General features: G+C 44.5%; 1 protein-coding gene across 2 annotated transcripts in view; it reads left to right on the top strand.

Moving 5' to 3' along the window:
* RAPGEF3 (Rap guanine nucleotide exchange factor 3) overlaps positions 1-26,462 on the top strand; it is a 1,135,646-nt gene that overhangs the window by 299,135 nt on the left and 810,049 nt on the right. For both annotated transcript variants that reach the window (XM_078688545.1, XM_078688554.1), the window contains exon 4: positions 9,334-9,440. In XM_078688545.1, the coding sequence (XP_078544671.1) occupies positions 9,334-9,440 (107 nt within the window). The remainder of the gene's footprint in view (positions 1-9,333; positions 9,441-26,462) is intronic.

The raw sequence follows: 26,462 nt of genomic DNA on the forward strand, positions 1-26,462 counted from the left end.
TGAACTTGTAAAAGTTATTTACAAATCCTACTGTCTAAAATACATGGTATCATGCGGCAGCACCTTCCAGAGAGATTTCCGCTTAGTGCATTACTTACACTGTGGGAGGGTGTGGGCAGCACGCACCGGAACACAGACATAAAACAATAATACTTTTTGGAAACACAATAATGTGACCTTGACATGAAATTGAGAGAAACACACTGTTAGGAAGGGAGTAAAAACAGGACTGATCTATTCTGAGAATTATTTTCCCCCCCAAAAAAGTAGTCCGTATTGCGAACAGTACTTGGTCCTTGCTTTCGGGGAGGAGTAAACACAGGTAGAGGCATGACAAATCCATGCCATGAACAAAAAAACAGCAAGATTATGAGAGTGACAATGGTACCAGCTAATTACAAGTCTATGGGTGGGCTTGAACCCATATAGTGAATACAGCATGTCTTGGAGATAGCGCATGCGTGCTGCCTAGGCTCGACTTAAAAAGCCACACAAACAATGCTCATGAAAAAGACATGTAAAATAAAATAATACCAAATGTGGACAGATTTCATTTAATACGTCGAAGGACCCAAAGAATTTCATTTTCCATATTCTAAATGATCTCCGAGGTGAAGTCTGTTAGATACTGGATTACGAAATCATTTAGAGTTATTTGCTAATCTCGTTTTTGCCTCAGGCATACTGAGTAATAGAAGCGGGAATATGAACATCATTATCATTGCTGCTCTGTAAAGAACATAAAGTTCTTTTCACTGCCTATCAAGATGAGAGTTAGCTTTATCCTTGAATCTCTTCAACACAGTTCTAATACATGTGAAACAGGTCCTTCCATTAGACAGAAGAGCAACATATTTGTATTTTACAGTGAGTGAAAGGTTAACACACATTCACTGGCACTCAAAGAATCTGCATGTATCATTACAACATAAGCACAATAAGAAAGACCGACCCATTGAAGAACACCTTTTCATCCCCAAACATATAATCAATGACATGAAAAGAGGAGTCAATACTGGTAGCTTCAACAGAAACAGAGCATAAAGTAGATATGCATTGAAAAATGATGCTAACATGTCAGTCTTCGCAAAATGGTTTAATCACGGGAGAGGATTTATTCAAAGAACAGCAGGCTACAATACCCAGCTTTTATACTCCCTTTTCCCTAAACCTGCATATCACCATCACACACTATAACATGGCATTAGAAATAATACAACAAACAGAAATGAAAGTTTCCTGTTTTTATTAGACATACATTTACTTTTCACTCATTCACACCATGATTAATGTATCAAACAGCAATTAATATGTCTTTCTTCCGCCATGCAAACTTGTGTTTACCTTTCATGTGCTTCAATTGTTCGTTTACTCTTTCCTACAAGGTCTGTTTCAGTTGCATTATTACACCATGAGGATGTTGTCTTGAATACTAGTAGCCTTAAAATTGATTTAGCTTAACAAAGTCATCTCTCTGCAAAATTCCGTGTTGTTTTTTGTTTGCTTTGAAAAAAAGATGTTTGTCTCATTAGCTCAAACAAATAGGTGAACTCTTCCAGTTCACTGCTTTTCTCTCCCAGGACAATTGAACGAGTTTTTCCTCCATGCACGAGGAGGTGTATGCTGACTTTCTCAGTGCGGTTTTGGTAATGCACAGACGAGGAAATATGGCTTGCCAAACATTGTTCTGTAGACCTCACACCGTGAAGACTCATAGGGAAATCTGGGATGTATTTGCTTTGACCATGAGAAGGGCAGTTGATTAGGATTAAAGCCTTGAATTTATTTTAAAAAGGTGTGATAAAATATAGTGTTTTCAACTTATTTTGTTGTGTTCTTGGAGAGTGGCAGTTGGAAAATCCAGTAAAATAATGGGCACAGCACATTCATATTCTTGGTCTAACTTGAGTTTGCTCTCCTAGACACAAACATTCCATAATAATCACAAAGTCTGGTTTTATAGTGACGACAGATGTCCAATACCACCATGGTTAGTGGATTCATTGTTGATAGTTCTTCAGCCAATAAAGTTTCTTAAATAAATGTCTCACTGGGATTTAGGTCCTGATTTAGATCTTAGTGGATGGGTTAGCCATCACAGCGGTGACAGATATCCCGTCTGCCAAAATCTAAATCCCATTAGATCCTATGTAACCTGTCCACTAAGATCTAAATCAATCCCTTAATCTTCTTCTGCCAGAGCTGACCACAGTTGGAAAATGAATATTGAGAACATCTTGTTTAGTTGTTCTATTGGCCTTGCCCTGTAGCCAGTCGCGACTACCACAATAAATAGGTGGAGGGGCGGGAGGAGGGGGCGCACGGGAGGGGAAGCACACGCGGGGGTTATAACAAAATATGGATTAATGGAAAAACTTACCTGGAGCTGCCTCCTGCATCCTGTGTCACACTCAGCATAGTCCTTCCTGGTCCCAGCAAGCAATGGGGCTATGTCATGGACTCCATGCAATCCCCACGCTGCTCTCATGGGAGAGCAGTGCAGGGTTTTGTCTGAGCAGGCAGGAAAGAGGCCCTGCTTAGACCAGGGAGTCTGTGGTGTTTCGCCAGCCCGGCTGCTCATTGCAGCCGGGCTGGAGAAACCTAAGTGCACATGTATGTTTTGGACGGCCAGGGACGGACGGCCAAACACATGTGTGCACTTAAGGAGTGCACATAGCACTCCTCCTCCCCATGCCCCCCCTCCCTTTGCAAGCTGGCTCAGAACCGGAGAATGAAAAATAAAACAATGACATTGTTTTATTTTTCATTTACTGGCTCTCATCCACGCAGTGGGGCAATGCTCCTCCACCACTGCAGAGAAGCCGCCACTGCCTGTGGCCACAGTCTTTTTGAGTGGTTAAAGTCTGACCTGCCTAAAACTGACTTGAACATTTGAGACAAGCCAAATGTAACCTTTTGATCGACCAATTCTTGTTTGCCGTTCACTTAAAATGTTTTAAAACCTTTAATCATCTTTATCTCTGGAACACTCCAATGTATTTTGTCCATCAAGGACTCTAAAACATCATAAAAATATCTATTTTTATAAATTGGTGTTGTAATTATTTCATGGGTTGTAGCTTTCTTATTGTATTGTTTGGTACTGTTAAATGCTTTACACTAAGTTTCTTTGTTCAATCTTTGCTGCTCTAAGTCATAGCAACCCAGGTTTGCGCTTACGATTGGTCAAATGAACCTGACTGGACCCAAGACAGTTTTTGCAAGGGTATTCCACAGTAAGGCTCCACAGCCATACCATCTAATACACCACATTCCTCCCAAACAGGTTGGCAGAAGTAGTAAGTGCAGTCTGCCATGTAAATGTCCACTAAGCCTAAATCTTCAAATTGGAGTCAAGAGATCTCTGCTCAGACATTATACGTTTGATTCACCTAATGCCGGATGTCTGGATTGCTGAGGGCGGAGCCCGCGCCTGAGCCTGGATCAGCGGAGGCAGTGGATGCTGAGGCGGTCCCCTATGTGCCCTGTGGCTGATATATGGCACTCTGAGAGCGTTCTCCCCTGAACGGACACTAGCCGACTTTGGGCTGGAGCCGCGAGCGCTGACACCTGGAGCTGCTCGCGCAAGACCCCAGCGGCTGCCCCTATGGGGCTACAAAGAATTTTGGATGGATTTCTAAATTTTTGTAAGGACCGGGGCTTGGAGATCAATGTCCAAAAAACGAAGTATATGGTCTTCAATCCCCGTAGATCCACCCATCCTGGCCCCCACTTGAATGGAGTTCCTTTAGAAAGAGTTCAGGTATTTGAGTATCTGGGGGTTACTTTGAACGAAAAGTTGTTCTGGGGACCTCAGTTAACTAAGGCAAACCTTAAATTAACTCAAACTTCAGGGGGACTGGCTAAATTCTTTAGAAATACGCACCACAAACCTCTAAGTCGTGTGCTAGAAATTTACAAAACACAGTTAAGAAGTGCTACTCTTTATGGTGCGGAGTTATGGGGCCATTTCAACATCAACTCGATTATGACTACCGAGAACAAGTTTCTCAGGCAAATAGTTGGGATCCCACTAAGCACTCCTTTAACCCCACTGCGCCTAGATCTTGGCGTCAGACCTATCACTCATGAGGTTGGTTGTAGGCCTCTCCTCTATTGGCGAAGGATATGGACAACTCCTGAACTAGCCATATTTAAAAAAGAGTTAATCGAGATTCTTAGTTTACCTGGGAGTGGGAGCTATCCGTGGATAGCCTATATTAAACAAACTTTGTTCGCTTTAGGCTATGGTGATCTTTGGGAAAGTCTGAGTACTAATTGTTTTAGAATCACACGTAAGAAACTGATTGGAAGATATTGGGATGTGCACCTGAGGAATTTGTACACAGGCCCCGGGGTTGGTACCAGGACATCTTCCTTTCTGGAGGTTAAATGTACATATGCCATGGAATCTGTGCTTGATGTGATTCAACCAACTCTTGCTAGGAAACTCTTCCTGCAGTTTCGACATGGATGTCTCCCGCTCCATGCTGTGACAAATAAATGGACAAAAGGTCTGGAAAAGGGTTGTCCTGAATGTACTGCCAAAGAAGAGACTGACATACATGTGCTGTTCTTCTGTGAGGGTTACTGTATAATACGGCAGTATGAGCTGATTAATTTATGAAGGAACCTGGGCTCTCGTCGATGTTTGGAAGTATATAGACTTTTAAAAACAAACACTGATTTGCCCATTGTTTATGCAATCTCTAGGTTTTTGTATCGCATGTGGTGTAGAAGGGCAAAACTTCTCATGTAAATATTTTATTACTATTTTTATTCTGACTTACCGTGGATTTAAATGGAATTTGATATTATGTAGAATGCATTTTACCTTCAATTTGTCTCTTTTATGGCACTTCGCCGAAATAAAGATATTGTGACTGACTGATTCACCTAATGTCTATTCAGATGCAAAAAGAGCCTTATGCCTTTTTGCCTGTATACACTGCCTTGAAACAATGATGTGCAAATTAAACCAGATGTATATTAGCTAAGTTCTTAGATGTTTCACAAGTATTAATTATTAGTAATTTAACCGGAAAAAAGAGACTCATTAAAAAGTTAATAGGTAATATCAAGAAGTAATACTACCCAGGAAAGAAATTCTATTGCATGCAGTTTTTTCCTCGTGCTGTGTTACATTCACATTATGGGGTTTGCAAGTCAGAATAGGGTGAAATCTTTGTAAACAATGTTTTCTTTGATATTCATCGGTTCCTAGCTGCCAAACTTAATCTTTTTTTCACCACAAATGTAGCTGAGTTCTGTAGGAAGGTAGGATCCTTCTGCATGTGCACCCCCACTTTTTGCCTGGTACTAAGCTGATTTTTGAATCGTCTGACTGGGATCCTGCTAATCATGACCCCTGTCTATCTGCTTTCTCCCTAACCTGTTAGGCCATGTACTTAGGTACACTCCAGATTGGATACTGGGGTACCCTTGTCAGTGCCTAGTATATGGTACACATGTACCCAGGGCATAGGTACCCCAGAGGCCTCCCAAGGGCTGGAGCATGCATTATGCCACCCATGAGAGTCCATGCAAAATGGAACTGCAGGCCTGCCATTGCAGCCTGTGTAAGTAGGGATATGCACCACTTACTTGAGATATATGTTTACTATATCTAAGGGCCACTGCACTTAAAACCTACAAGTCACCCCTATAGCAGCCCTTAACAATCCTGAAAGCAGGGAGCTTGGTTCTAAATGAGAGGGTGCCACTGCATGAGCAGGACACCCCTGCAGCCTACGGAGTCCATTCTCCCGGGTTGTCAGTGAAGCAGCCCTTTACGACATATAGAGTGGCATTATGTGACCGCGTGATGACTAACTCAAAAACGGCGAAAAAAATACTATCGACCTTGGTGTCAAACATGTTGGAGTCATACCCCCACACCGGTAACCAGTGTGGGAGTCATGATTCCAAACCTCAGAAGCCAGCTTCATGAGGTCCTGGTGTTCCCGGTACCAGCCTTCTAGTCCCGGACAGCACAAAATGGTTGCTGCCCACCAGAGACACATTTCTGCCATCCTGCTGCTGAGCCAAGCTCGAGCAGGGGAAGGCAGAACAATAGGCATCCTGTCACAGGGAGGTGTGACCACCTCCCAGACAGGATTTAGTGTATTAGGGCTGGCTGGGTGGGTGTGCTTGCCAGCGACTGAAAGTCTGCATGAGGGGCACATTTGGTGTCCCTGTGCATAGTCGAGTTCAAACCAGGCCTGGGAGACATTGGCTCCCGCTCTGGCGCGAAACTGAACAAACAACATGGGAGTAACTTCCCCACTGTCCAGTCCCTCCCCTGGAAGAGTCCTTAGATTCGACATGGACAAGATTCTGAACCAAAAACCACTGAACTTCAACCGTCTGGACACTCTGGACCTTGCTGGACTTCATTTGGGCCTCACTTCTTCTCCCTCTCAGTCTGAAGCATCGTCTGTGCCTGTGCACCATACAGGATCCATGTAGGAACTGTGGAAAATCAAGAACAACCAAATATACCTCCCTTGGAGTGAAGGAGTCGCTCCCCTGCATTCGCAGGCACTGCAACACTCCTCTACGGTCTGCTGACCTTGCGCTCCTATGGACTCCGAAGGCTTCAGAAACACAGGAGGTGGGTTGCTATGTCCCCTGAGATCCGAGCTGCCCTCTCACCAAGTTTGAGGTCAGAATCCCTTGTGGGGGCTGCAATACCTGAAATCCTGTGAACCGCGTATATTTGCAAGTGCATATGCTTGTTGGCGTTTCCCGAACTAGTGCATTAGGCTCTGAATAGCCCGAACCTCTGGCACCAGTTCCTATCAAGAACTTTGGCCTCCTCGCACCGAGTGCTCCGTGGGCTGTTGTTTGGTGAAATCGCTCGAGGTCCTCTCGCGACTCCTGTGGCTCCAGCCTGTGAGTCCACTTGAGGGTCAACTTTGCTTTTCTTGGGTTCTCCTGGTTGCTCCAGGCCTGCCCTGACATTCCTTGCTCTGGTGAGTCTCCTGGGCCTTGCTGGTTTGAACCGTAAACATATTTGACCTTCTTCGTGGGTTGCCGTTGCCTAGGCTTGTTGGTGCTCCTGCCGGACACCGACCCCTCAGCACTGGACATCCTTCATGGAACAGCTCGTATTCAGCTACTGGTCATCCTTGACATCTCCTGGCCCCTGTAGCTACAGAGTCAAGGACTCCATCAATGCACCTGAAGCACCCAGCATTGGTGAGCATTCGTCTACCGAGCCCCTGGCCACTCCTGAGTGACCCAGACTCGGTCCCCTCTGTTTTCAGGTACTCTTCAACAAGAACACACCTTTGAGATCCAACTGACACTTTTCTTCCTTCCAGCAGCGGCTACTCTTCAAAGTCTTCCATTGGGAGCGACAACGGTTTCCGACGCCACTTCAGACCTATGCACCCAGCTTCCCTGGGATAGGACACTTGGGTACCTCAGTATCCACGGATGGAGTGGCTCTCCAACCTCCTATCTTCCATGGGGTTTCTTCGAAGTCCACTGGCAAAACATCAACCTTAACGTTCCAATAGAATTGTATGGAGCGTGCGGTCGTGTTCCCACACTGCACCCGTCCTCTGTGGGGTCCCTACTTACTCACCTTGTATGGTTCCTTGGAGTCCCAGTGATTCTACGTCCTTTAAACACTTTCTTGACTTGAGTTGTGCTTAAGTATTGTGTGCTTTGTGATTATCTCCGTTTAGGAGATACTGTATCATACTAGATAGTGTTATGTTAATAAATACATTGTTTTATAACTACTGTGTGGATCTGCTTTCATTTAACCAATACTATAAGTTTGCATTCTTGTAAAACAAGCTGCATAACATTCCTTCAAGACTAAGCCTGAAGGCTGCTCTCCATAGCTACCACTTGGATAGCTTTCTAACGTTATCTTTGGCTTCTTAAATCACCATAAGGGTTGTTTGGACTGGTGCAAGGTGCCCTCTTTAATTAGTGGACAGCATATACCATGAACATATAACATATCAAAGTACTTTCTGAACTTCTCACAAGTTCCAACTGGCAAAATGTGTGTGTGGAGAACATGTGGGGTCTGTACAAAATGTGTGCATCACTTGTAATGCCTATTTGGGAAACAAAGTCTAACATTCACCTGAAAAGATATGACTGTGTAGCTTGGAATAATGCCTTTAGAGCAGTGCTTAATTTGTAAAAGAAAAATTAGTGCTGGGCCCTCGTCAGGAGGCCATTGCAGCTTGCACCACCGATTGCCACTTCCAGTGCTGCCAGTGACAGAAGCAACACAACTGGTACCCTTCACACCCTCCAAGTGTGATAATTCAGACTATTTCGGCTCCCAAAGCTATAACAATAGCTTGGGCAGGTATTACAAATTTTTAATGTGTATTGAATTAATAAATAACTGTTGTTGTGTTCATCTATAATTGAGACAAACAGTACCACCGTTTGGTAGGCTGTTATAAATGCTGATGTTGATAATTAAGTGCCGGTGCCGAGCACTGAAACCACCAGCTCAAATGAAGCACCGCTTTAGAGTCTGTAAACTAACTCAGAAAGTATTGTCAAAGTCAGCAGGTCGGTGCTTGGCATGCACGTGCTGTTTTATTTATATACTTATGTTTACAAACAAATGGAAAACAGGAGGAACATGGATTGGCCCAGCAACCCAGGCATACCCGGTCTGACACTTAAGTTCACTGCTTAATAGTTTCTCTACACATGTTATCAGGCTAAATGCTATCACTCTTAGTGCAAGACACTCAGTGGATGAAGCGGGCTGGCTCAGTACCTTTTGCTGTATGCTGTTGTTGGCTCTAGCATAATATGAATGACACTTGAACAGACCAAATGAATAAAGGTGGCTGGACCTATGTATGCATGTACAGCTTACATATTTTTTTATATGATTTTTGTGTTAAACATGAGACAGACAAACTTCTAAAGTTGTCTCCAGGCCAGACCTAAAAAATAGAACTTGAGATTCTTGACCTTAGATTTTAATAGAGAAAGTCTTAAATGAGCAGAATTACTACCACTGCAGCGGTGCCTTGTCAAAACCTTTCTGTACAACATTCCCTAAATAACATAAATTTGTCGGTAAAATTGACACGTGAAAATGCCACGCAGTGGATTACAGACATAACCAATACACATAGTTCAGAATGTACTTTGATATGTTAATATACTAGCTTGAATGGATTAAGCTTAAAACAGTTAGAAACATTAAACCTACTTCAAGTTTTAAATTCTTAATGTTTATAATCATTTTGTAAACAGTAGGGCATGTACATTTTTCAAATCTTCAATTCTAGTACATTTTCTAACTGATCTTTTTCTAACTGATAACATGCTTCTTAGGTATCATCCAAAAAGATTTGGAACGCATCAAGGCTCTTATACACTCACCTGTTGAGCCTATCTCCTGCCATCATCCGGGACCGAAAGTATTACCTGAGAACCTACAGGTATGAGAATGTACTCGATTATTTTAAGTTTCATTAATTATTCAGCCTCCTTCGACTTTGCACATAAACCAACACTGCTAGTCGGGAGGGACATGAAAACAAAGCAAGAATAAAGGAGTGGAAGTAAATTCAGTAATGTAGAAATGATGGAGTTGAAAATAGTTTACATGGGTGCGGGACTGGTGGGATGTGAAGATGGCTGTGTCTCTTTGGTGCTCTTACCAATTTTCTGCATGGGTGTGCAATTTTGGGATCCTAGAGACTGCTACACTAACTAATGTGAGGGATGTATATCTGTGCCCATTAGGACAATGCAATGGAGTTGGTGGTGGCAGTTTTCCCATAGGCGGCCACTTCAGGCCCGCACTGTACTTGCAACAGAGACAAGTTATGGGCCAATTCCTGCTAACAGTGAGGGTAGTGCTTCTCCTCAACGTCTTCTCCTTATGTGAGAAAAAAAAGTGTACAGTGACCTAAGCAGAACCGTCGCTATATTGTTGCTGCTCCATTGGCGAGCACAGAGGTTGCAGGCATGATTGGGGGGTGGGGGGGGGGGGGATGCTAGTCAATAGGCCAGCGATCACCTGCTTCCTCTACACCCGGGAGAGTCACCCACAACAGATGACTACCCTGGGGACCTCAACCTTCTTACGGGCCATGTTGTGTCTGCTCTGGTGGCTCCAGGTATCATCTCAAAAGCTTTGGAGACACCTTAAAGTGATCATAGTACTGTGTTCTTTCGGTAAAGGTGATCTGTGGTCTGTGTTCTGGTCTTCTGGTTTGGGGTCGATGAGCAAGAAAAGAAGAAGATAAAACGTCATTGTTACTGAAGGGGGAAAAAAATAGGAGAAAGCAGGAATGATCTGTCAAAGGAAGCCCATAGTGGGCCACAATTGATAGAAGGTGAACAGACCCCCTTGAATTCTATTTCCACTAGGCACGTGTGAAATTTGAGTAGTTTCCATTTGGTAATTGTGAGATTTTGACAAATGTACGCTGAATTACAGGAAATGCAAATCTGGCATTTTGGGCTTTTTTGGGGAAAGTGCATTCTTGTGTGCAAAATTGACATGATGAAGCACTTCAATCGAAAAAACTGGCTCAAAAACACAACTGCCACGAACAAGAGCTGCCCATGTTCTGTAAGTTTGTGTTGTTCTGGTGTTAATGCAATAGAATATTGTACCCGACTACCAGTTACGCCATGATGCTCAATTTCGCACAAAAAGCATAACACAAAATGCCGAAAATTATGCTGATTATGCTGGCATAATTGAAATTTCATCCTGGCCTAATTTCCACCTTGCATGAATCTCTTGGTGCAAAGATAAATGTAATGCCTGCAGTAGTGGGAAATGAGGAAGAGAAGCTGGAGGGCTTATCTGGCAGGAGTCTGTCAGTGGACCATCAAATTGGAGGGCCATATAAATAAGGGCCTGATTTAAGGTTTGGTGAATGGAGTAAAGCAAAGGTAGGGTTGCGGAGGACGTTACGCTACCTTTGCTCCGCCTGCCGGCCCTGTGGACTTCTCTGTACATTGACAGGAATTATGGTTCCCATCCATGTTGGAAAAGTTTGACACATGGCACCTTCACGCCTGATGGGTGACCATCAAACTATTCCAAATGTTCCTAAATGGGGGAGTTTATTTTTAAAAAATAATGGACCTCACACCATGAGGTTTTTCCCCCATAGTGTAGGGAAATTTTTTCTTAACTGTCCCTCCCTTCCAAGTTCGGCCTTGCAGTGACGGACAGCAAAAACGCATCCGACTACCATCTTCAAATTGGTTGAATGGTTGCATGACTTACCTCGAACGGCCCTTTACAATGTCTGAGGAGTATGTAGGTAAAGAAGCTGGAGTAGGCTGTCTATCACGTATTGTTGGCCTGCCCAGCCTTAAATCAGGTGACAGTGACTTCAATGGAGTACCTCTCAGCCAAATTCTAACCTGGCCCGGAATTATCTACTGCCATGAGAGGGAAGCAGGCATTTAAGTCTAGCTCTATGGCTACATGGTGAAATTGGGTGAGAAGGTGAAGTTGCTAAATAATGCATAGAGAGGGTCTCAGTTGAGTGCTTGGTGTACCTGCTGAAGTTTCGCTGGGGAATCTACAGACCATAATGAGTGAAGTGTCTGCTGGCTTGTTGTTTATATCTACTTGGGGGTGGGGAGCTGTAGGAATAGTGTCAAGGCCCTTTAAATTTGCCTTAAAGATGCTGAAATTGTAGATGGAATTGGTGGCACCGTGATTTGATGGCAACTTCTGTTGAGTGGAGCTATTATATCATTCGGAAGACCATTTGGAAGAAGGAAGTGAAATATGCCTTGTTGCAAATTAAGCAGGGGGTGTTGGCAAAGGGGCTTCCAGCATTGATGGGACACTCAGGGAAACTGAAAGTTGAACACAAAAGAAAGAAATATGTATTCTCATAGGTATTGGTTGCAAGGGCATTTCTGGGCAATCGGAGCCCTTACCGGGCAAAACTTTCTATATGTAGCTGTGAGGGTGGGGGTGGGGCTTGGGAGGGTGTGCTCAAGTGGTATGCAAAGTGCATTTAGGTCCTTTGGGTGGTGTAGTGTGGGCCTGGGGAATGCTCCTCAAGCAAGGATTCTTCTTGAGTGATAGTATGACAAGTTAAGTTTGCTTTCAGTATTTTTCCTTCGCCCAGACTAGCTGAGATAATCCACTATTCTATGTGGGACTTCTCTTCCTGGAAATTGTTTTGAAAAAGATTAAACACGTGGCTCTTCCAGCTCTGAGGTCTCAGGTTCGTATTGCCCCTGTTCTTGGGTCCTTTCAGCCATCTTTACGTGGTAGCTCCTAGCACGGGGACACACCAGCTGAAGTAACCAGACGCTTTATAAATTGATTTATTATTAATATTTGATTATTATTAAACACAATAAAACCTATAAATAGATTACATATCTCCATAAAATCATTAAGTTTCAAAATGAAGATGGTGAATATCATTTTCCTCTATTTCTTCCTTCCCGGCAGTGAGGGTAGTGAAGTATTTTAACGATTGACAATTTAATTTTAAAAACGACCATTATCCTTTGGCAGGGTGTAGGAATGTTCCTTTATTTTTCCTGTCACAGAAGAGTTATAAGATCTCCTTTGTGTGGATGTATACTAGGTATTACAATTATTACCATTATTATTATTGTTATGAACATGTGCACAGAAGTATATTGGGCTAATGGTACAATGTTGTTAGAGAGAGAATCTGGGTGGCCTTCTGGCCTTTGCCTTAAGTCTATCTTAGTGAAATTTACCAACCTTTAATGCATCCATTGCAAATCACTCCTGACTTCTCATTAACTGTTCATTACCTGGGGTTTGGGAAATCCATACGTTTTCAAGCATTATCTCAAAAAATGTGTGCAGAACATGAAAGCCAATTGGGTTTCATGATGTTAATCTTGAAGTTTCAGATGAGGCTCACCGTTGGCATCTATCACTATGACACCACTAGCTTGGATGGGTAATTCATGTTTACTTTGCCGTGACCGGAACTAAGACACTCTTTAGCATATTCAAGCCTCAGCTTGTGCCACGTCACAGCGGGTGCAGTTACACATTGCCTCTGGACATTTTATACCTATAGTTTCTCTATTTTTTCAAGTGATAGGTAGGATTGGTATATGTAATTAAATTGTGTAAATTTAAAGCATGTTTCTGAACACTTTTTTTGTGTTTGCAAAGTCTTTTCTAATCTGTCATCTGACATTTGCCTACTCAAGTTCACCTCCCATTTCGTGTTTAGCGTGATAATATTGGTTTAATATGTTTGTGTTATTACCTTATGCATCAATAAGAACTGTAGACAGTCAGACCTAGAAGGCACATTTGTTTTGTGTCCCCAGGTCAATATTGCTGACCTTTGCATTGCTCTGTAAGTCAAAAAATGTCCTACCCCATATCAAATATTTCCCTCACTTCAGCAAACGTGCTCTGATTCTCGTTCTAGCACATATCCCCCACTGTTTTGAAACCTGCTGCAGTTCACGGACGTCTGCTGTATGTCTAAGCTATCTCTCTAAATCTGGGGAGATGCCACAGTGATATATCTGGCGCATGGAACATATCCATCCATCTTTTATATCTCAACCCGCTATATCTAGTGATTTCCAGCAGTCTCAGATATTGTTTTGCCTGTTTTGTAGAAAAGAAGTGTTGGGAGGGTTACTCTTTTGATATTGCAGCTCTTCCCAGTGGTGAGAAGGGCACCTTTCACCGAAGGGCCAGCAATTATTTAATTGAGGTTGGTGGCCACACATCTTATCTTCTTTCCGATGTGTCTGCATTCACAGGTATTTAAACGTCTCTATTTCCCACAGGAGTAGGACTATATCTGGTTTTGCTTGCCATCTCTCCTGCAGGTTTCCTAGTGGGAAGACTCATGATTTTCTCCATTTTACTTTTAAATCAGAGACTTTTCAGAAGAGCAGAAGCTCTTCCATCGCCTGCGACAGGTTACATTCTGGCTCTGTAAGGAATAGCAAGTCGGCTCCATATGAAAATATTATATGGTTTCTCCCTAGCGTTTGTGTCCTCCCATCAGTTCCCCTTCTTCTCATTGTCATAGGTTCCATCACAATCCCGAACCTTATCGGCGACGGTGGACAACCTTGTAACATATCTATCTGCCACTGCTCCAATGTTGCTCAGCCCTTGAGCACCCTCGCTGGCAAGTAGGAATAGGGATTCCGTGACTCCTGCGTGGATTTCCACCAAACACTGCTCAGTGGGAGCTCCATTATTATTATTGCCCAGACATGGAAACTAAATCCAAAAGGGAATAACAATCTTTAACAGCCACATAAAGTTCAGAAAAGGAATAAAGACTTGGCTGCCCAAAATCGCAACTCAGATGACTTTCTCTCTACAAGTCATCCTGGTTTGTGTCAGTTCCTTTGATGGTATCCCTTGCACTTCCTTCACATTCCGCTTCAAGAAAAAGGATTATTGGTTTAGATGGATGGAAGCCACACTAAGGCTACAAAAAAGAATCTTTGTCAGTTAAACCGCAAAAATCACAAAATTAACCTGTACTTAACTCCCTGAGTGCTCATGACGAGGTCAGCTCGTCATGAGCTACGGCGCTCCGGTGCTCATGTCATGACGAGCTGAGCTCGTCATGACCGCGCCCGTTACATGGAACGCTCGCATGCTGGGCTGATTCCTCTGCTGTGCTGAGCGTTCCATTGGAACGGTCGTGGACATGACAAGCTCAGCTCGTCATGAGCACCGGAGCGCCGTAGCTCATGACGAGCTGACCTCGTCATGAGCACCGGGGCGCTGTACCCCACCCCCAGCACAGTGGGGAAAACCGCCCCTCACGGAAGGGGTTAGCCTCTAATAGCTTGGCACAAAGCAGTCAGGTGTAACCTAGAGGCAAAGTCGGAAGTATTTATGCAGTACACAAACAGTGATAATGTGAGAAATACAGCACAAGAAAAGTCCCTATACTCATTTAGAAAAATAGAGTACATTTTAATAAATAAAAGGATTGCAGAATGACAAAAATCCATCGGTAGAAACAAAGATATGCAATTTTAAAGTTTTTATTGAAAATAGCTCCTAAAAGCACAAAGCTGCCCTCTCGTCCATCTGGGCTATGGGGAAGTCACAATTTCAGGCCGACCACGAAGCAGCAAGGGTCGGATACATAAACCAGGCTAGAACTGCTAAAAATTTTACCTTTTCAAAGTCTGGCCAAGGTGGAGGAGGCTTCTAGGAGCAAGGATATCGCTGTGTGTGGTCGTGGCTGTAGTGTTAAGAGCAGGCAGAGCTTTGTGAGTTGTCACCGCTGTAGCATGAAGAGCCGGTCAGGTGTCGTGGACGGTCCTTGCTGTAGCTTTCAAGTTGGCCAGTGGATCCCTGCTTGGGGATCACCAGGGAGAGGGGAGCGGCCCCTTGGGCAAGAGCCTTTGCTCCCCCATATTAAAATGGGAACATTTAGTCTTTCTGCCCCCCTGGGGTCCGATGGGGCAGTAGCCCCCAATCTGCCCCCCGGGGGGTAGAAAGCCCACTAGATACCAGGGATTTAAAAAATATATATAATTAGGGGTGGGGGCTGCCCAATATGGGCATGCCAATGCCCCCACCCCTCGGTCATAAAGGTACAGTCTTTCTGCCCCCACGGGGGGGCGGGGGTGAAAGCCCACTAGATACCAGGGATTTAAAAAATATATATAATTAGGGGTGGAGGCTGCCCAATATGGGCATGCCAATGCCCCCACCCCACCGCAAAGCTACTGTCTTCCTGCCCCCCATGGGGTGCAGATCGGGACAGGAGCACCCAATCTGCCCCCCAGGCGGGGCAGAAAGCCCACTAGACATCTGTTTTTTCCCCCTCCCCCCTAAAATTCCAGTCTTTCTGTCCCCCCAGGCGGGGGCAGAAAGCACCCTAGATGCCAGGGATTCTTTTTTTTATAGACCCGGGGTGGGGGCTCCCCAGAATAGGCATGCACATGCCCCCACCCTACCCCCCAAAGAAAACAAAACACTTTCTGCCCCACCCCCAGGAGGCAGATGGGGGCAATAGCCCCTGATCTGTCCATCGGGGGGGGGGGGCAGAAAGCCCACTAAGCGCCAGTTTTTTTAAAATTTAATGTAGGTAGGGGTGAGGGCTGCCCAGAATGGGCAAATCAATGCCCCCAGTCAAATAAAAATGCTACAGTCTTTCTGCACTCCCCCTGTGAGGCAGATGGGGCAATAGCACCGTATCTGCACCCCCTGGTGGGGGAGGGGGGAAGCCCAATAGCCACCAGTGATTTTTTTTCTCCAAAGTTCGGGGTGGGGGCTGCTAAGAATGGACATTCCAATGCCCCCACCCACCCTAAAAAAGATGCCACAGTCTTTCTGCCTCTCCAAGGAGGCAGATGAGGGCAGTAGCCCCTGATCTCCCCCGGGGGGGGCAGAAAGCCCACTATGCATCAGCGAATATGCTGGCTTTTATATTCGCAGGGGTGGGGGCTAACCAGAATGGGCATCCTAATGCCCCCAACCCCCCAAAAGAATAGCCACAGTCTTTCTGCCCCCCTCGGGGGCATATCAGGGCAATAGCCCCTGTTTACCCCCTTCCCCAGGGCGGCAGAAAGCCCACTAGGCACTGACTTTTTTTTCCAGAATGTGCCTACTTGTGGATACTAGGCACTTTGCAAAAAAAGGGTCATTTTTCACTGTGAAATTGTGGTGTGTCCATGTTGCGATTTGCCCCGTTTCCTGTCGTGGGCACTGGGCCTACCCACACAAGTGAGGTACCATTTTTCTCGAAAGACTTTGGGGAATGCGGGGTGGGTGGAAACTTGAGGGATCCACGCAGATTCTAGAACTTTCCACCACAGAAATGTGAGGAAAATGTTGGTTTTTTGGACCATTTTTTAGGTTTGCAAGGGATTCTGGGTTACAAACCTGGTGCGAGCCAGTCAAGTCACCCCATCCTCGATTCCCCTGCGTGTCTAGTTTCTAAAAATATATAGGTTTTCTAGGTTTCCCTAGGAGCCGGCAGAGCTGAGGTTAAAAAACTACAGCTAGGCACTTTGCCAAAAAAGGGTAGTTTTTCATTGTGAAAATGTGGTGTGGTCACGTTGCGTTTTGAGCCATTTCCTGTCATGGGCACTATGCCTACCCACACAAGTGAGGTATCCTTTTCATCGGGAGACTTAGGGTAATTCAGATTTGTAAAGCAACCGTTGTTACCTATTGACTTTTGATGCATTTGTGCCTTCCAAATGAAAGACAATGTGTAAAAAAGAAGTCATTTTGAAAATAGACTGATAATTCTCATGCTAGTATGAGTATTCCCAATTTCGGGAATGTGCAAATATTTACTGTTTCTAAACTCTATATTTTGTTCCCATTTCTGAAATACATAGGTGTCTTTCATACCGATTTTTCCATGTATACATTTTCCCCGAATAATTGCTTTATACCCGGTACATAATAAAATGCACAAAGAGGCAAGTATGCATGTATGAGCTGCTTGGCTGAAAACATGCAGTTGCTAGGCCAGTTTGTGATGTGTTTGAAAGTGTGACTGTACCTATTATGTGTGTCTTTTCTCAATGCATGCATAGTTGCTTGTAGTTTTTCTAGAATCTGCATGTACCATAGTATTCCCAGACTCACAAGCATTACCAGTGTTTGCCTATTGCTCATGTTGTCTAAATCTTGGAAGATTAATGTGCTTTCCACCTCAAAATGGCAGACATCCCTCACACCTAAAGAACCTCTGAGATTTTGGGTTACTGCACAAACTGAGTTAGCCTGATACAATGGTTGCTGCAAATGTTTAATGTATATGGTGAGACTGCTTGGTTAGTGAGAGTTAGGCAAGACTTTCGTGCTGACACCAACTGTAGTGTACCAATAAAAGATAGTTATTATTTTGATTGCTGTATGCTATTGGGACATCATGAATTGAGCCTATTTGCAAGTTTTCACAATATACCATTTCTTTACATTTAAAATGATTCCGAGGTTTTGTCATATTTCCACGTTGTAGTTCTGGCCACTCAGCAAAAACAATGTTAGATCTTAGGTGGTAACCCAGGGGCATGAGGGTAAGCGCCATTATTCATGAATTGAGTCTATTTGTGATATTTCAGGGTATACCATTTAAAAAAAAAGTAAAATGATTTAGAGGTTCAATTGTTGACCGTGAAATGTGGATATCCACGTTCTACTTCCCGCTTCCCAGTATAAGCAAAAAAAATCAGTTTAATAGGCAGTTTGAGGCCAAACGCCAAAGGTGAAATGTTCTTTACTGGAATAATGTATAACAGACAGTTAAAGTAAACAGCATTAAGAGTCCGTTGTACCCAGGGGCGGCTCGTCTGCTAAGGTGGAGCGTCGCCCCATTGACTTTCAGCATGGCAAAAAAGGAAAAATAAAATGATAATAACCCAATGTTATTATCATTTTATTTTTCTGTGCTGGGGCAGTTTTGTGGGGTGGGGTGGGGCTGGGCTGCACAGGGGGAAGGAGTGATGACAACCTCGTAAGTGCACATGAATGTTTGGCCGGCACTCGGGGGACACTTTCTGACTTCTGTAACCACTTATGTTCATGTGACCCCAAATCCCTGCACCATATGTTGCCACAAATATATTTTTGGCTTGATTTATAGTCCAAACTTCCTTCAAGGGCGGGAAACCTAACCTTGATGAGAATGCAGACAGGGCATTGAAGGCCTTCACAAATTGGTAATTTCTGGCTGTTATCTCCTGTTTCCAGGACATCTGATTCGAGAAGTACCCCTAAATACGAGAAAGGCATAATCTGAGCTAATTGTCTGCCCTTAACATCGATCGGGCTTGTGGTGGCTCTCTTAGGACCACAAATAATGTTGGAGGACTTAGAAAGATTCAACTTAAGTTCCAAATCTGCCATGAATAAGTCAAACCTATCAAATAGTGATTGAATGGCTTTTGGTGTGAGGGCCATGAGGACTCTACCAGAACCCTGCGTAAGTTATTGACATAAATTGTAAAGAGGAAGGGTGCAATGACATATCCATGCTTGACCTCAAGCAGCAACATGAAACCTGTCAGTGCATTGCCCATTGATGCTGACCACACCCTAGCTGTGGTCCTAGGGGCAGATTTACAAGCCACTTGCGCCACTTTTGCGTCACTTTTCCCATGTTAAAAATTATGCAAAAGTGGCGCAAGGGGCTTGTAAATCTGCCCCCTAGTATTGATGTCTCTGAGTATATTTAGAATGGACATATCCACACCAGCGGCGACTCCTGCGCTATGTCCGAGGAGCATCGAGCCATCCCACCCAGCCAGCAGCCAAAAAATGGAAAATAAAACAATAATGAACCTGTGTTTATTATTGTTTTATTTCTCTCTGTAGCATCATCTGTGGGCAAGGCAATGAGGATGACAGGCAGAGGGGGAGTGGTAGGTGCACTGGTTGTCAGTGTGCATGGTGACTTCGCCGGCCGTCTCAGGCCTGCCAAACTGTCATGCGCGCTGAAGCTGTCTCTAATGCCAGCTACGTTACTGGGCTCACAGTCTACGGTGCTCAGGCCAAATCCTTAGGCTACTTTCATGCACCATCAGGATTGGCCCAGGGGATTCTGGGAGCCTGTGCCTGCAGTGCATGGTGACGGAGCCAGCGAGGAGCATCGGAGTGTTGAACAGGTAAGTTCTTTTAATATTATTCTTTTTTGGGTTGTCCATCCCCAGTCCTCCTCTCCCTCTGCCTGCCACTTTGTCCAGAAACCGTCTGCTGCTGATCCACACCTGTGCCCGCCATAAAGCGCCATAACTTATCTTGTGAAACACAATCAAATGTACTTGACAGGTCCAGGAATACTTGATAGCTGGAACTTTTTTTTAGCACTGGTGTGTTTACTAATTAGTAGTGACAGTGCACTTCCAAAACCCAAATGGAGTATCTGACAGAATTTGGTGCTCTTTCGCCCCTTCTTCTAGCCTACCCAAAAGAACTCTCCCCAGTACTCACCTCCAAGAGTGAAAATAGCCAGAAACTGGTTTGATCATCTCGATTTCCAGTTTTCTAAATTGTTTTTCTCACCAACTATGACAGGTAGGTAATGTCCCAGTTTTACTAGTGGCTCTAAGAACATTGGTGGACAGAGGGGCACATAGATCAGTGTTAGCTTTAAATGGATCCTTCAGGTCTCGTCTGGCCCAGGAGCTTTTGCACTGGGATTCTTATTTAAAGCCATGGACTCTTCCTGCAATGTGGGTACAAATACAGTCTTCCCCAGTATGCAGGGTAACAACTATGTATTCTGCTCAGATTGTCCGATGGTCTCTCCTCACCCGAATCCTTTGTGTATATTCTACTAAAATGGGCAGGGCCAGTTCCTGCATTATGGCGTTGCCCCACTCATATTTTGTCCCCCTTAGTCCCCCTCATAACATATAAATATATTGCATTTCAGTTGATTAAATCAATGAGATTTTTATTATACGCACCGTGCAGGGGTGCGAGTCAGGACTTGTAGATGCAAGTCATCCTTCAGCCATGCAGCGTTTTTGAACGGGGTGGGGCTTAAGTTAAATTGACACAGACTTTAACAGACACATATGGCAACAAGTGCAGGGCAGTTACACCACAAGTGCACTTGTGGGGTTGGCCGGCTGCCTTTCTCCGATCAGACAGACATGCGCACTACAGGCTTCTCTATACTGCACATTAGAGGCAGGGGTTGCTTAAAACCGCAGACCCCTAGTCACTTATTGAGTGGCGAGTTTTCCCACTCAGTCCAATACTGGCACTGCTCTCAGCATGGGAGCAGCATCTGGACTGGTTGAATGACGCGGTTGCTAGATTTTTGCCGTTGCTAGGCTGATCGGCAAGCATGCCTGTGTGTCTCCCTCTCCCCGTCTTGGCCAGCGACATGGAGTCCGAGTCAGAGACCACACCCGACCTCACCTCATGCTGCTGTGGCCACTCGGCAGACTCGAGTTGAACAGCGATCCGAGTTGAGCAATGGAGTGGATGCTACTTTAAATTATTGATGCATAACTGATTTCTCTGCTTGGAAGTGGAACTCATTAGTTTAAAAAAAAATACGTTAATCCTTTCTGTCTTGACTGAAGAAAAATGGCAGGATGGCGTCGTTTTGTTTCTGTTATAATAGTTGCCGGTACCAGGGGCCTTCAAAAGGCAGCTGCAGCATTTTAATTGAATTACTGCCTGAAAAGCTAGGGAAACTTTTGACATTTAATGGCCCCCTCCTTTTCTTTCTTCATAACATACGCAGATTGGCTGCCTAAAAAAGTCCACATGTATTGCATGCTGCATTCAGTAATTTGAAAAGTAACACCTAGGTTATGTTGACTTTACTAATAAGAATTACTTTCTACCAAAATACAGTGCCTTGTAGGGTGCCCTATTACCTTTTAATGGTTATTCCTTGCTGTCTCACTTTGTCCAGTCCGACAAATAACAATAGCTTGTATTTCCTCAGTATATTTAATTTCTAAAGGTATATAAATAAATAAAGTAATCTGTGAGGTACTCAGGATTTTTATCTCGAAGTCTGTGATGAAGTTCTGTGGTTATACTGAATGGGCAGCTACCTACGTTATTACCATATACAATCTCTTTATTGATGTCATAAATACACTCTTACCATGTCTTTATTAACCTTTTTGCTTTTGCAAATTGACTTAAAAATGCATCATTTAACTGCTCATTTTTCAAAATGTTCTCAGGGGGAGAAGTCCCCCATAACCCCCTTATGCCAGTCGTGCTCGCTCGCTACGCTCGCTCGTTTGCCACTCTGCACTCAGCCTTGCCTTTCACGCCCACAACTTTCAAATGTCACCAGTCGCTACTGAAAACGGGCTGCACTTTCGTGTGCTGGGAGAACCAGTTACAAAGCTTAATCTCTCTTTTTTGTGAAAACCTGATGATTTACGCCATGCCAAAATGCTGTACTGTCTTTTTCATTGTTTGCCATTATCAGCGCTTCCCATGCCTCCTCTTTAATCTCTATTTTTTAACTCTGGTCTTTTCTTCTTAAAGCAAGTTCTGTCTACGATCTTTTCAGAGTGGCTCAATGAGCACTGTGAGCTACTGTATAGATATGATCAAACCATCCCTGTGGTTTTATGGCCTTCCCACCTGCTGGCCTCATCGAATTTGATTGTACATTGTTTGACAAAGCGAAAAGCCTGTTCAATGTCTGTGACGCCCTCATTCAGGCAGGTATCCACCGACTGTCTGTTCCCAATTACCTTACAGAGCACTACCTCTGGTTGACCAAATTCCACTTAATGCTGGATCTGTGAATGACACTTAGCTGTATGTATGACAAAGGTGGTAAAGATTATGTGTTTCAAAGGTCTGTACAAAGGGGGACAAATCATAAGCTATTAGTATGAAGTCTATTGTGCTTCCTCTACCTCTGCCCAGATATGTCTTGCTAAATAGGGCATATGGAGTGTGTGCAATTGAGAGGGGAAAAGGAGGACAAGATGAGTAGAGATCAATGGTGCAGTGTCGGAGCAAAGCACCACATGTCCGACTATAGCATCACAGAGTACCAATTAAAGGGTGATGTCTGCTTGGTAGCAAGAAGCTTTTTCAGTGCCAATAATAAAGAATTTTAGCTGAACCTAAAGTTGATTGTTCCTCTGGAGATAGGTCGAACACCTTAAAGACATAAACAAGTTCTTGCACAGATTGAAACGAGTTCCTGCACACATATGAACATTGGAGCTCTGTCACAAACATACCCCATTATTTTCTAGAGCTGAGCCCAGCACAGATTCTGGCAAGTCCCTGCATACCTAGAGCAAACGCCTGCATAGAATAGAGGCCATTTCTTTCTTTTAGTGACCCAGAACTGAGCTCCTGCATGCATAGCATTGCATAGCATTGGATAACCAACAGAAGGACCCCTTTCCCTCCTGAGGCGGAAAGCCGGGAGGTCTCTTTCTTTCACTTTGCCTGACACCCTAGGAATTGTTGTTTTTACTTTGTTTTTGCTCGTGCTTGATTAAAAAGCACTTTTAAAACTTGCATTTCTCTAGTGTGCTCTTTAGCGCTTGATTAAAAAGCGCTTTAGATTAGAGACCCCTCAGCGCTCCTAAGCGCTCTGTGCCCCTCCCTTACCCGGACCGCCCTCGGCTGAGCATCGACGCCGAGGGCTGGGATTCGATCTTGGCGGCCATATTGGGTGTGGGCCAGGCGAATCGCGCGCTCTAGCAGCGCTATATAAAGGAATCTGGGACCACTGTTAAAGCGATAACCAACAGAAGGACCCCTTTCCCTCCTGAGGCGGAAGGCCGGGAGGTCTCTTTCTTTCCTACCAACTTAATTTGATTGTTCGGCACCCTACTCACTCTAAAGGGAATCTCTTAGACCCCATATTCTCCAACGTTGCAGAACTGTCCACAGCTGAACCATATTCCATCCCTTGGTCAGACCATATGGTAATCCCCTTTTCATGGAAAATAAATAGACCTAGCACCAAACAACCTTCCCACAAAACCTTAGGTAGGCGCTGGACAAAATTAGAATCCAGCGACTGGATTGAATCATTGAAGCAGAACGAACCTCTGGCCAATCAGAATATCGACAGGGCCAACACAGATTTCAATCGATGGATTGAGCAATCACTGGATAGTGTGCTCCCAAAAAAACATATTGTAAACAAAAAAGGCCCGAATAAACAGCCTTGGTTCAATTCAGACCTAAGGTCCCTTAAACAGGAATGCAAACGAGAGGAAAGACAATGGCGGAAACACTTTGACGAGGAAAAGAAAATCAAATATAAACTCACAATAAAAAAATATAAATCTGCCCTCAATACAGCCAAATCCACCTTTTATGCTGAAAAAATTGAAAAATCCACTAATGCTCCCAGAGAGATGTTCAGAATAGTAAAAACTTTGGTAAGAGCCCCCGATCCCCCTTCATCTGAACTATCATCTGAGGAATCTGGTGCTCGTTGCAACGAACTAGCAAGTTTCTTTGCCACAAAAATCGAAAAGATTCTCCTTTCTCTTACTCCTCTTCCTGTAGTTGAATCCAACCCTCCCCCGTGGGTGACATTAATTCTATCCTACCTCACCTTGCATCCTTCCACCCGCTCAGTGATGAACTTTTCCCCCCCCTTTTCAACTCAATAAAAAGCGGTTCTCCACTTGACCCCGCTCCCATGTCCATTCTGAAACTGGCCCTACCCCAAGTTAGCAAACACATCATTGATCCTGTTAACATCTCCCTGGAATCTGGTATAGTACCACAGGACTGGAAACTAGCCATGGTAAAGGCCCTGCTGAAGAAACCAAATCTCAACCCTGATGATTTCTCCAACTATCGCCCCCATCTCCCTCCTTCCCGGCATCAGTAAGCTCACCGAAAAATGGGTGAATAAACAACTAGCATCTTATTTGGAGACCTTTGACCTGCTACACCCCACCCAAACTGGATTCCTGAAGGGACAGGGAACCGAAACAGCTCTGTTGAGGGTGGTCGAGGCTTCCAGGAGGATTCTGGACGCAGGTGGCAGCGCGGCCATTATCCTCCTGGACCTCAGTGCCGCCTTTGACACGGTTAACCACCGTGTCCTCTTAGCCCGCCTTGAGAGAATCGGAGTCACAGGCAGGGCCCTTGAGTGGCTCGGGTCCTTCCTTAGCAACAGAGTCTTTAGGGTCTTTTCGGAAACCAACTGCTCCCTCCCAGTGCCATTACAGTGTGGGGTACCACAGGGCTCCTCCCTCAGCCCCACACTGTTTAATGTGTACATGGCTCCTTTAGCAGAGGTGGTAGCCCCCTTTGGAATCCAGCTGGTGAGCTATGCTGATGATACCCAGCTAGTAGTCTCCCTAAACCAGGTGGAATCCCCTCCGACTAATCTCTGCAGCTGCCTGGGAGCGGTTGCAGAGTGGATGGATGCGTCTCACCTGAAACTGAATGGGGGGAAAACGGAGCTGATGCTGCTTGGAAGGAAGGCCACTTTTAACACCTTTTCTATGTGGCCTCCTTGCATGGGGCCTGGGCCCATTCCAAAATCCGAGATAAAAAGTCTCGGGTTCTGGCTTGACACAGAACTGTCCTTCAAAACCCAGGCAAGAAAGACTGTGGCTACTTGCTTTGGTTTAATGAAAACAATCCGTAAAATTCTCCCCCAGCTACCCGAAAGTGCTAGGAAAACCATAGTCCAGTCCCTCATTTTGTCAAGGCTGGACTATGGGAATGCACTCTACCTAGGAGCCCCCATTTCAGTCATTCAACACCTTCAGATTGCCCAAAACTCCGCAGCAAGGCTACTCACTGGTACCAGCCGTCGTACTTCAGCGGCACCTTTGCTAAGGACCCTGCACTGGCTCCCAATAAAGGAACGGATCCATTTCAAGACCCTCTGTTTGGTCCATAAAACTCTTTATGGGAATGGCCCCCCCATCTTAAACGATATGGTTAGACCATATAAACCATCTAGGGATCTTCGCTCTAAACAACAAAACCTTCTCATAATTCCCAGGACCAACAGAGCCCGTTCAGGGGACCGTCTCTTTTCGCGAAATGCAGCCATGCTGTGGAATGCCCTCCCCCTCCCACTTCGTCAAGAACCCAACCTGCCCGCATTCCGAAAAAAACTAAAAACAGAACTGTTCCCCAAGATATAGATAAGCTGGTTCCTATATTGTAGTTTCCTTGTCACCTCCTTCTGCTCAATATCAAGCGCTGGGATGCTTCCGAGTAGCCATGCACTCTAGAAGAACCTTTTCAATTCAATTCAATTCAATAGCTCTGATGGCCTGGGCATAGAGAGCTGAGCACATACAAGTATGCATCTAAGCTCCATTACAGATAGAGTGGAGCCCCTGCACAGACATGCTTCAAGGTGAGCCAGTTCACGGACAGAGTTGAACTTTTTTAACATTTGTTCCTATAATTTAAAAGCTGATTTTTTTGGGAGGATGAGAAACCAGGACAAGTTTATATTCTGTGGGAATACCATGTACCTCTCAGGTTAATCTTGTACATGGCCTGTTTCTCATAGAGAATGAGGAGGAGATGGTGGGAGGAAGGATGACATTGAGAGAGAAGGGATTGGGAGAAAGAGAGAGACAAGTAGAGAGTAGCAAAAGAGAGTTGAGCATGTGTGAGAATATGAAGAGCAAGGTGAGTGAGGAGAAAGAAATTAGAAGAGTGTAACTCAGTTGGGAAAGAATATAGACTGAGCTTCAAACTGGACATGGCAGAGTGAGAGATGTGTGAACAAGCAACACAACAATGATGCTAATGCAAACTTTACTACACATTTCACCCATTCCTTTTGCTCTATTCTTCACCAGATATCTAGCTTTTACCGTACCAATGCGTGGTGCTGGTGCTGGTAGTGGTTAGTGCTGGTACCAATCTCCAAGGAAACATTTTGGCTACCTGCTCATATATTTATTTTAACATATTAAGCACTGGGTTAAAATGAAGACATAGGACACATGGCAGATCAACTTGGCAGTAATGTTTTAGAATTGTACTAGGTGGTTTAATCTGTTTTGAAATT

Source organism: Lissotriton helveticus, chromosome 1_1, assembly GCF_964261635.1.
Source record: "Lissotriton helveticus chromosome 1_1, aLisHel1.1, whole genome shotgun sequence".
In the NCBI taxonomy this organism is placed as follows: domain Eukaryota; kingdom Metazoa; phylum Chordata; class Amphibia; order Caudata; family Salamandridae; genus Lissotriton; species Lissotriton helveticus.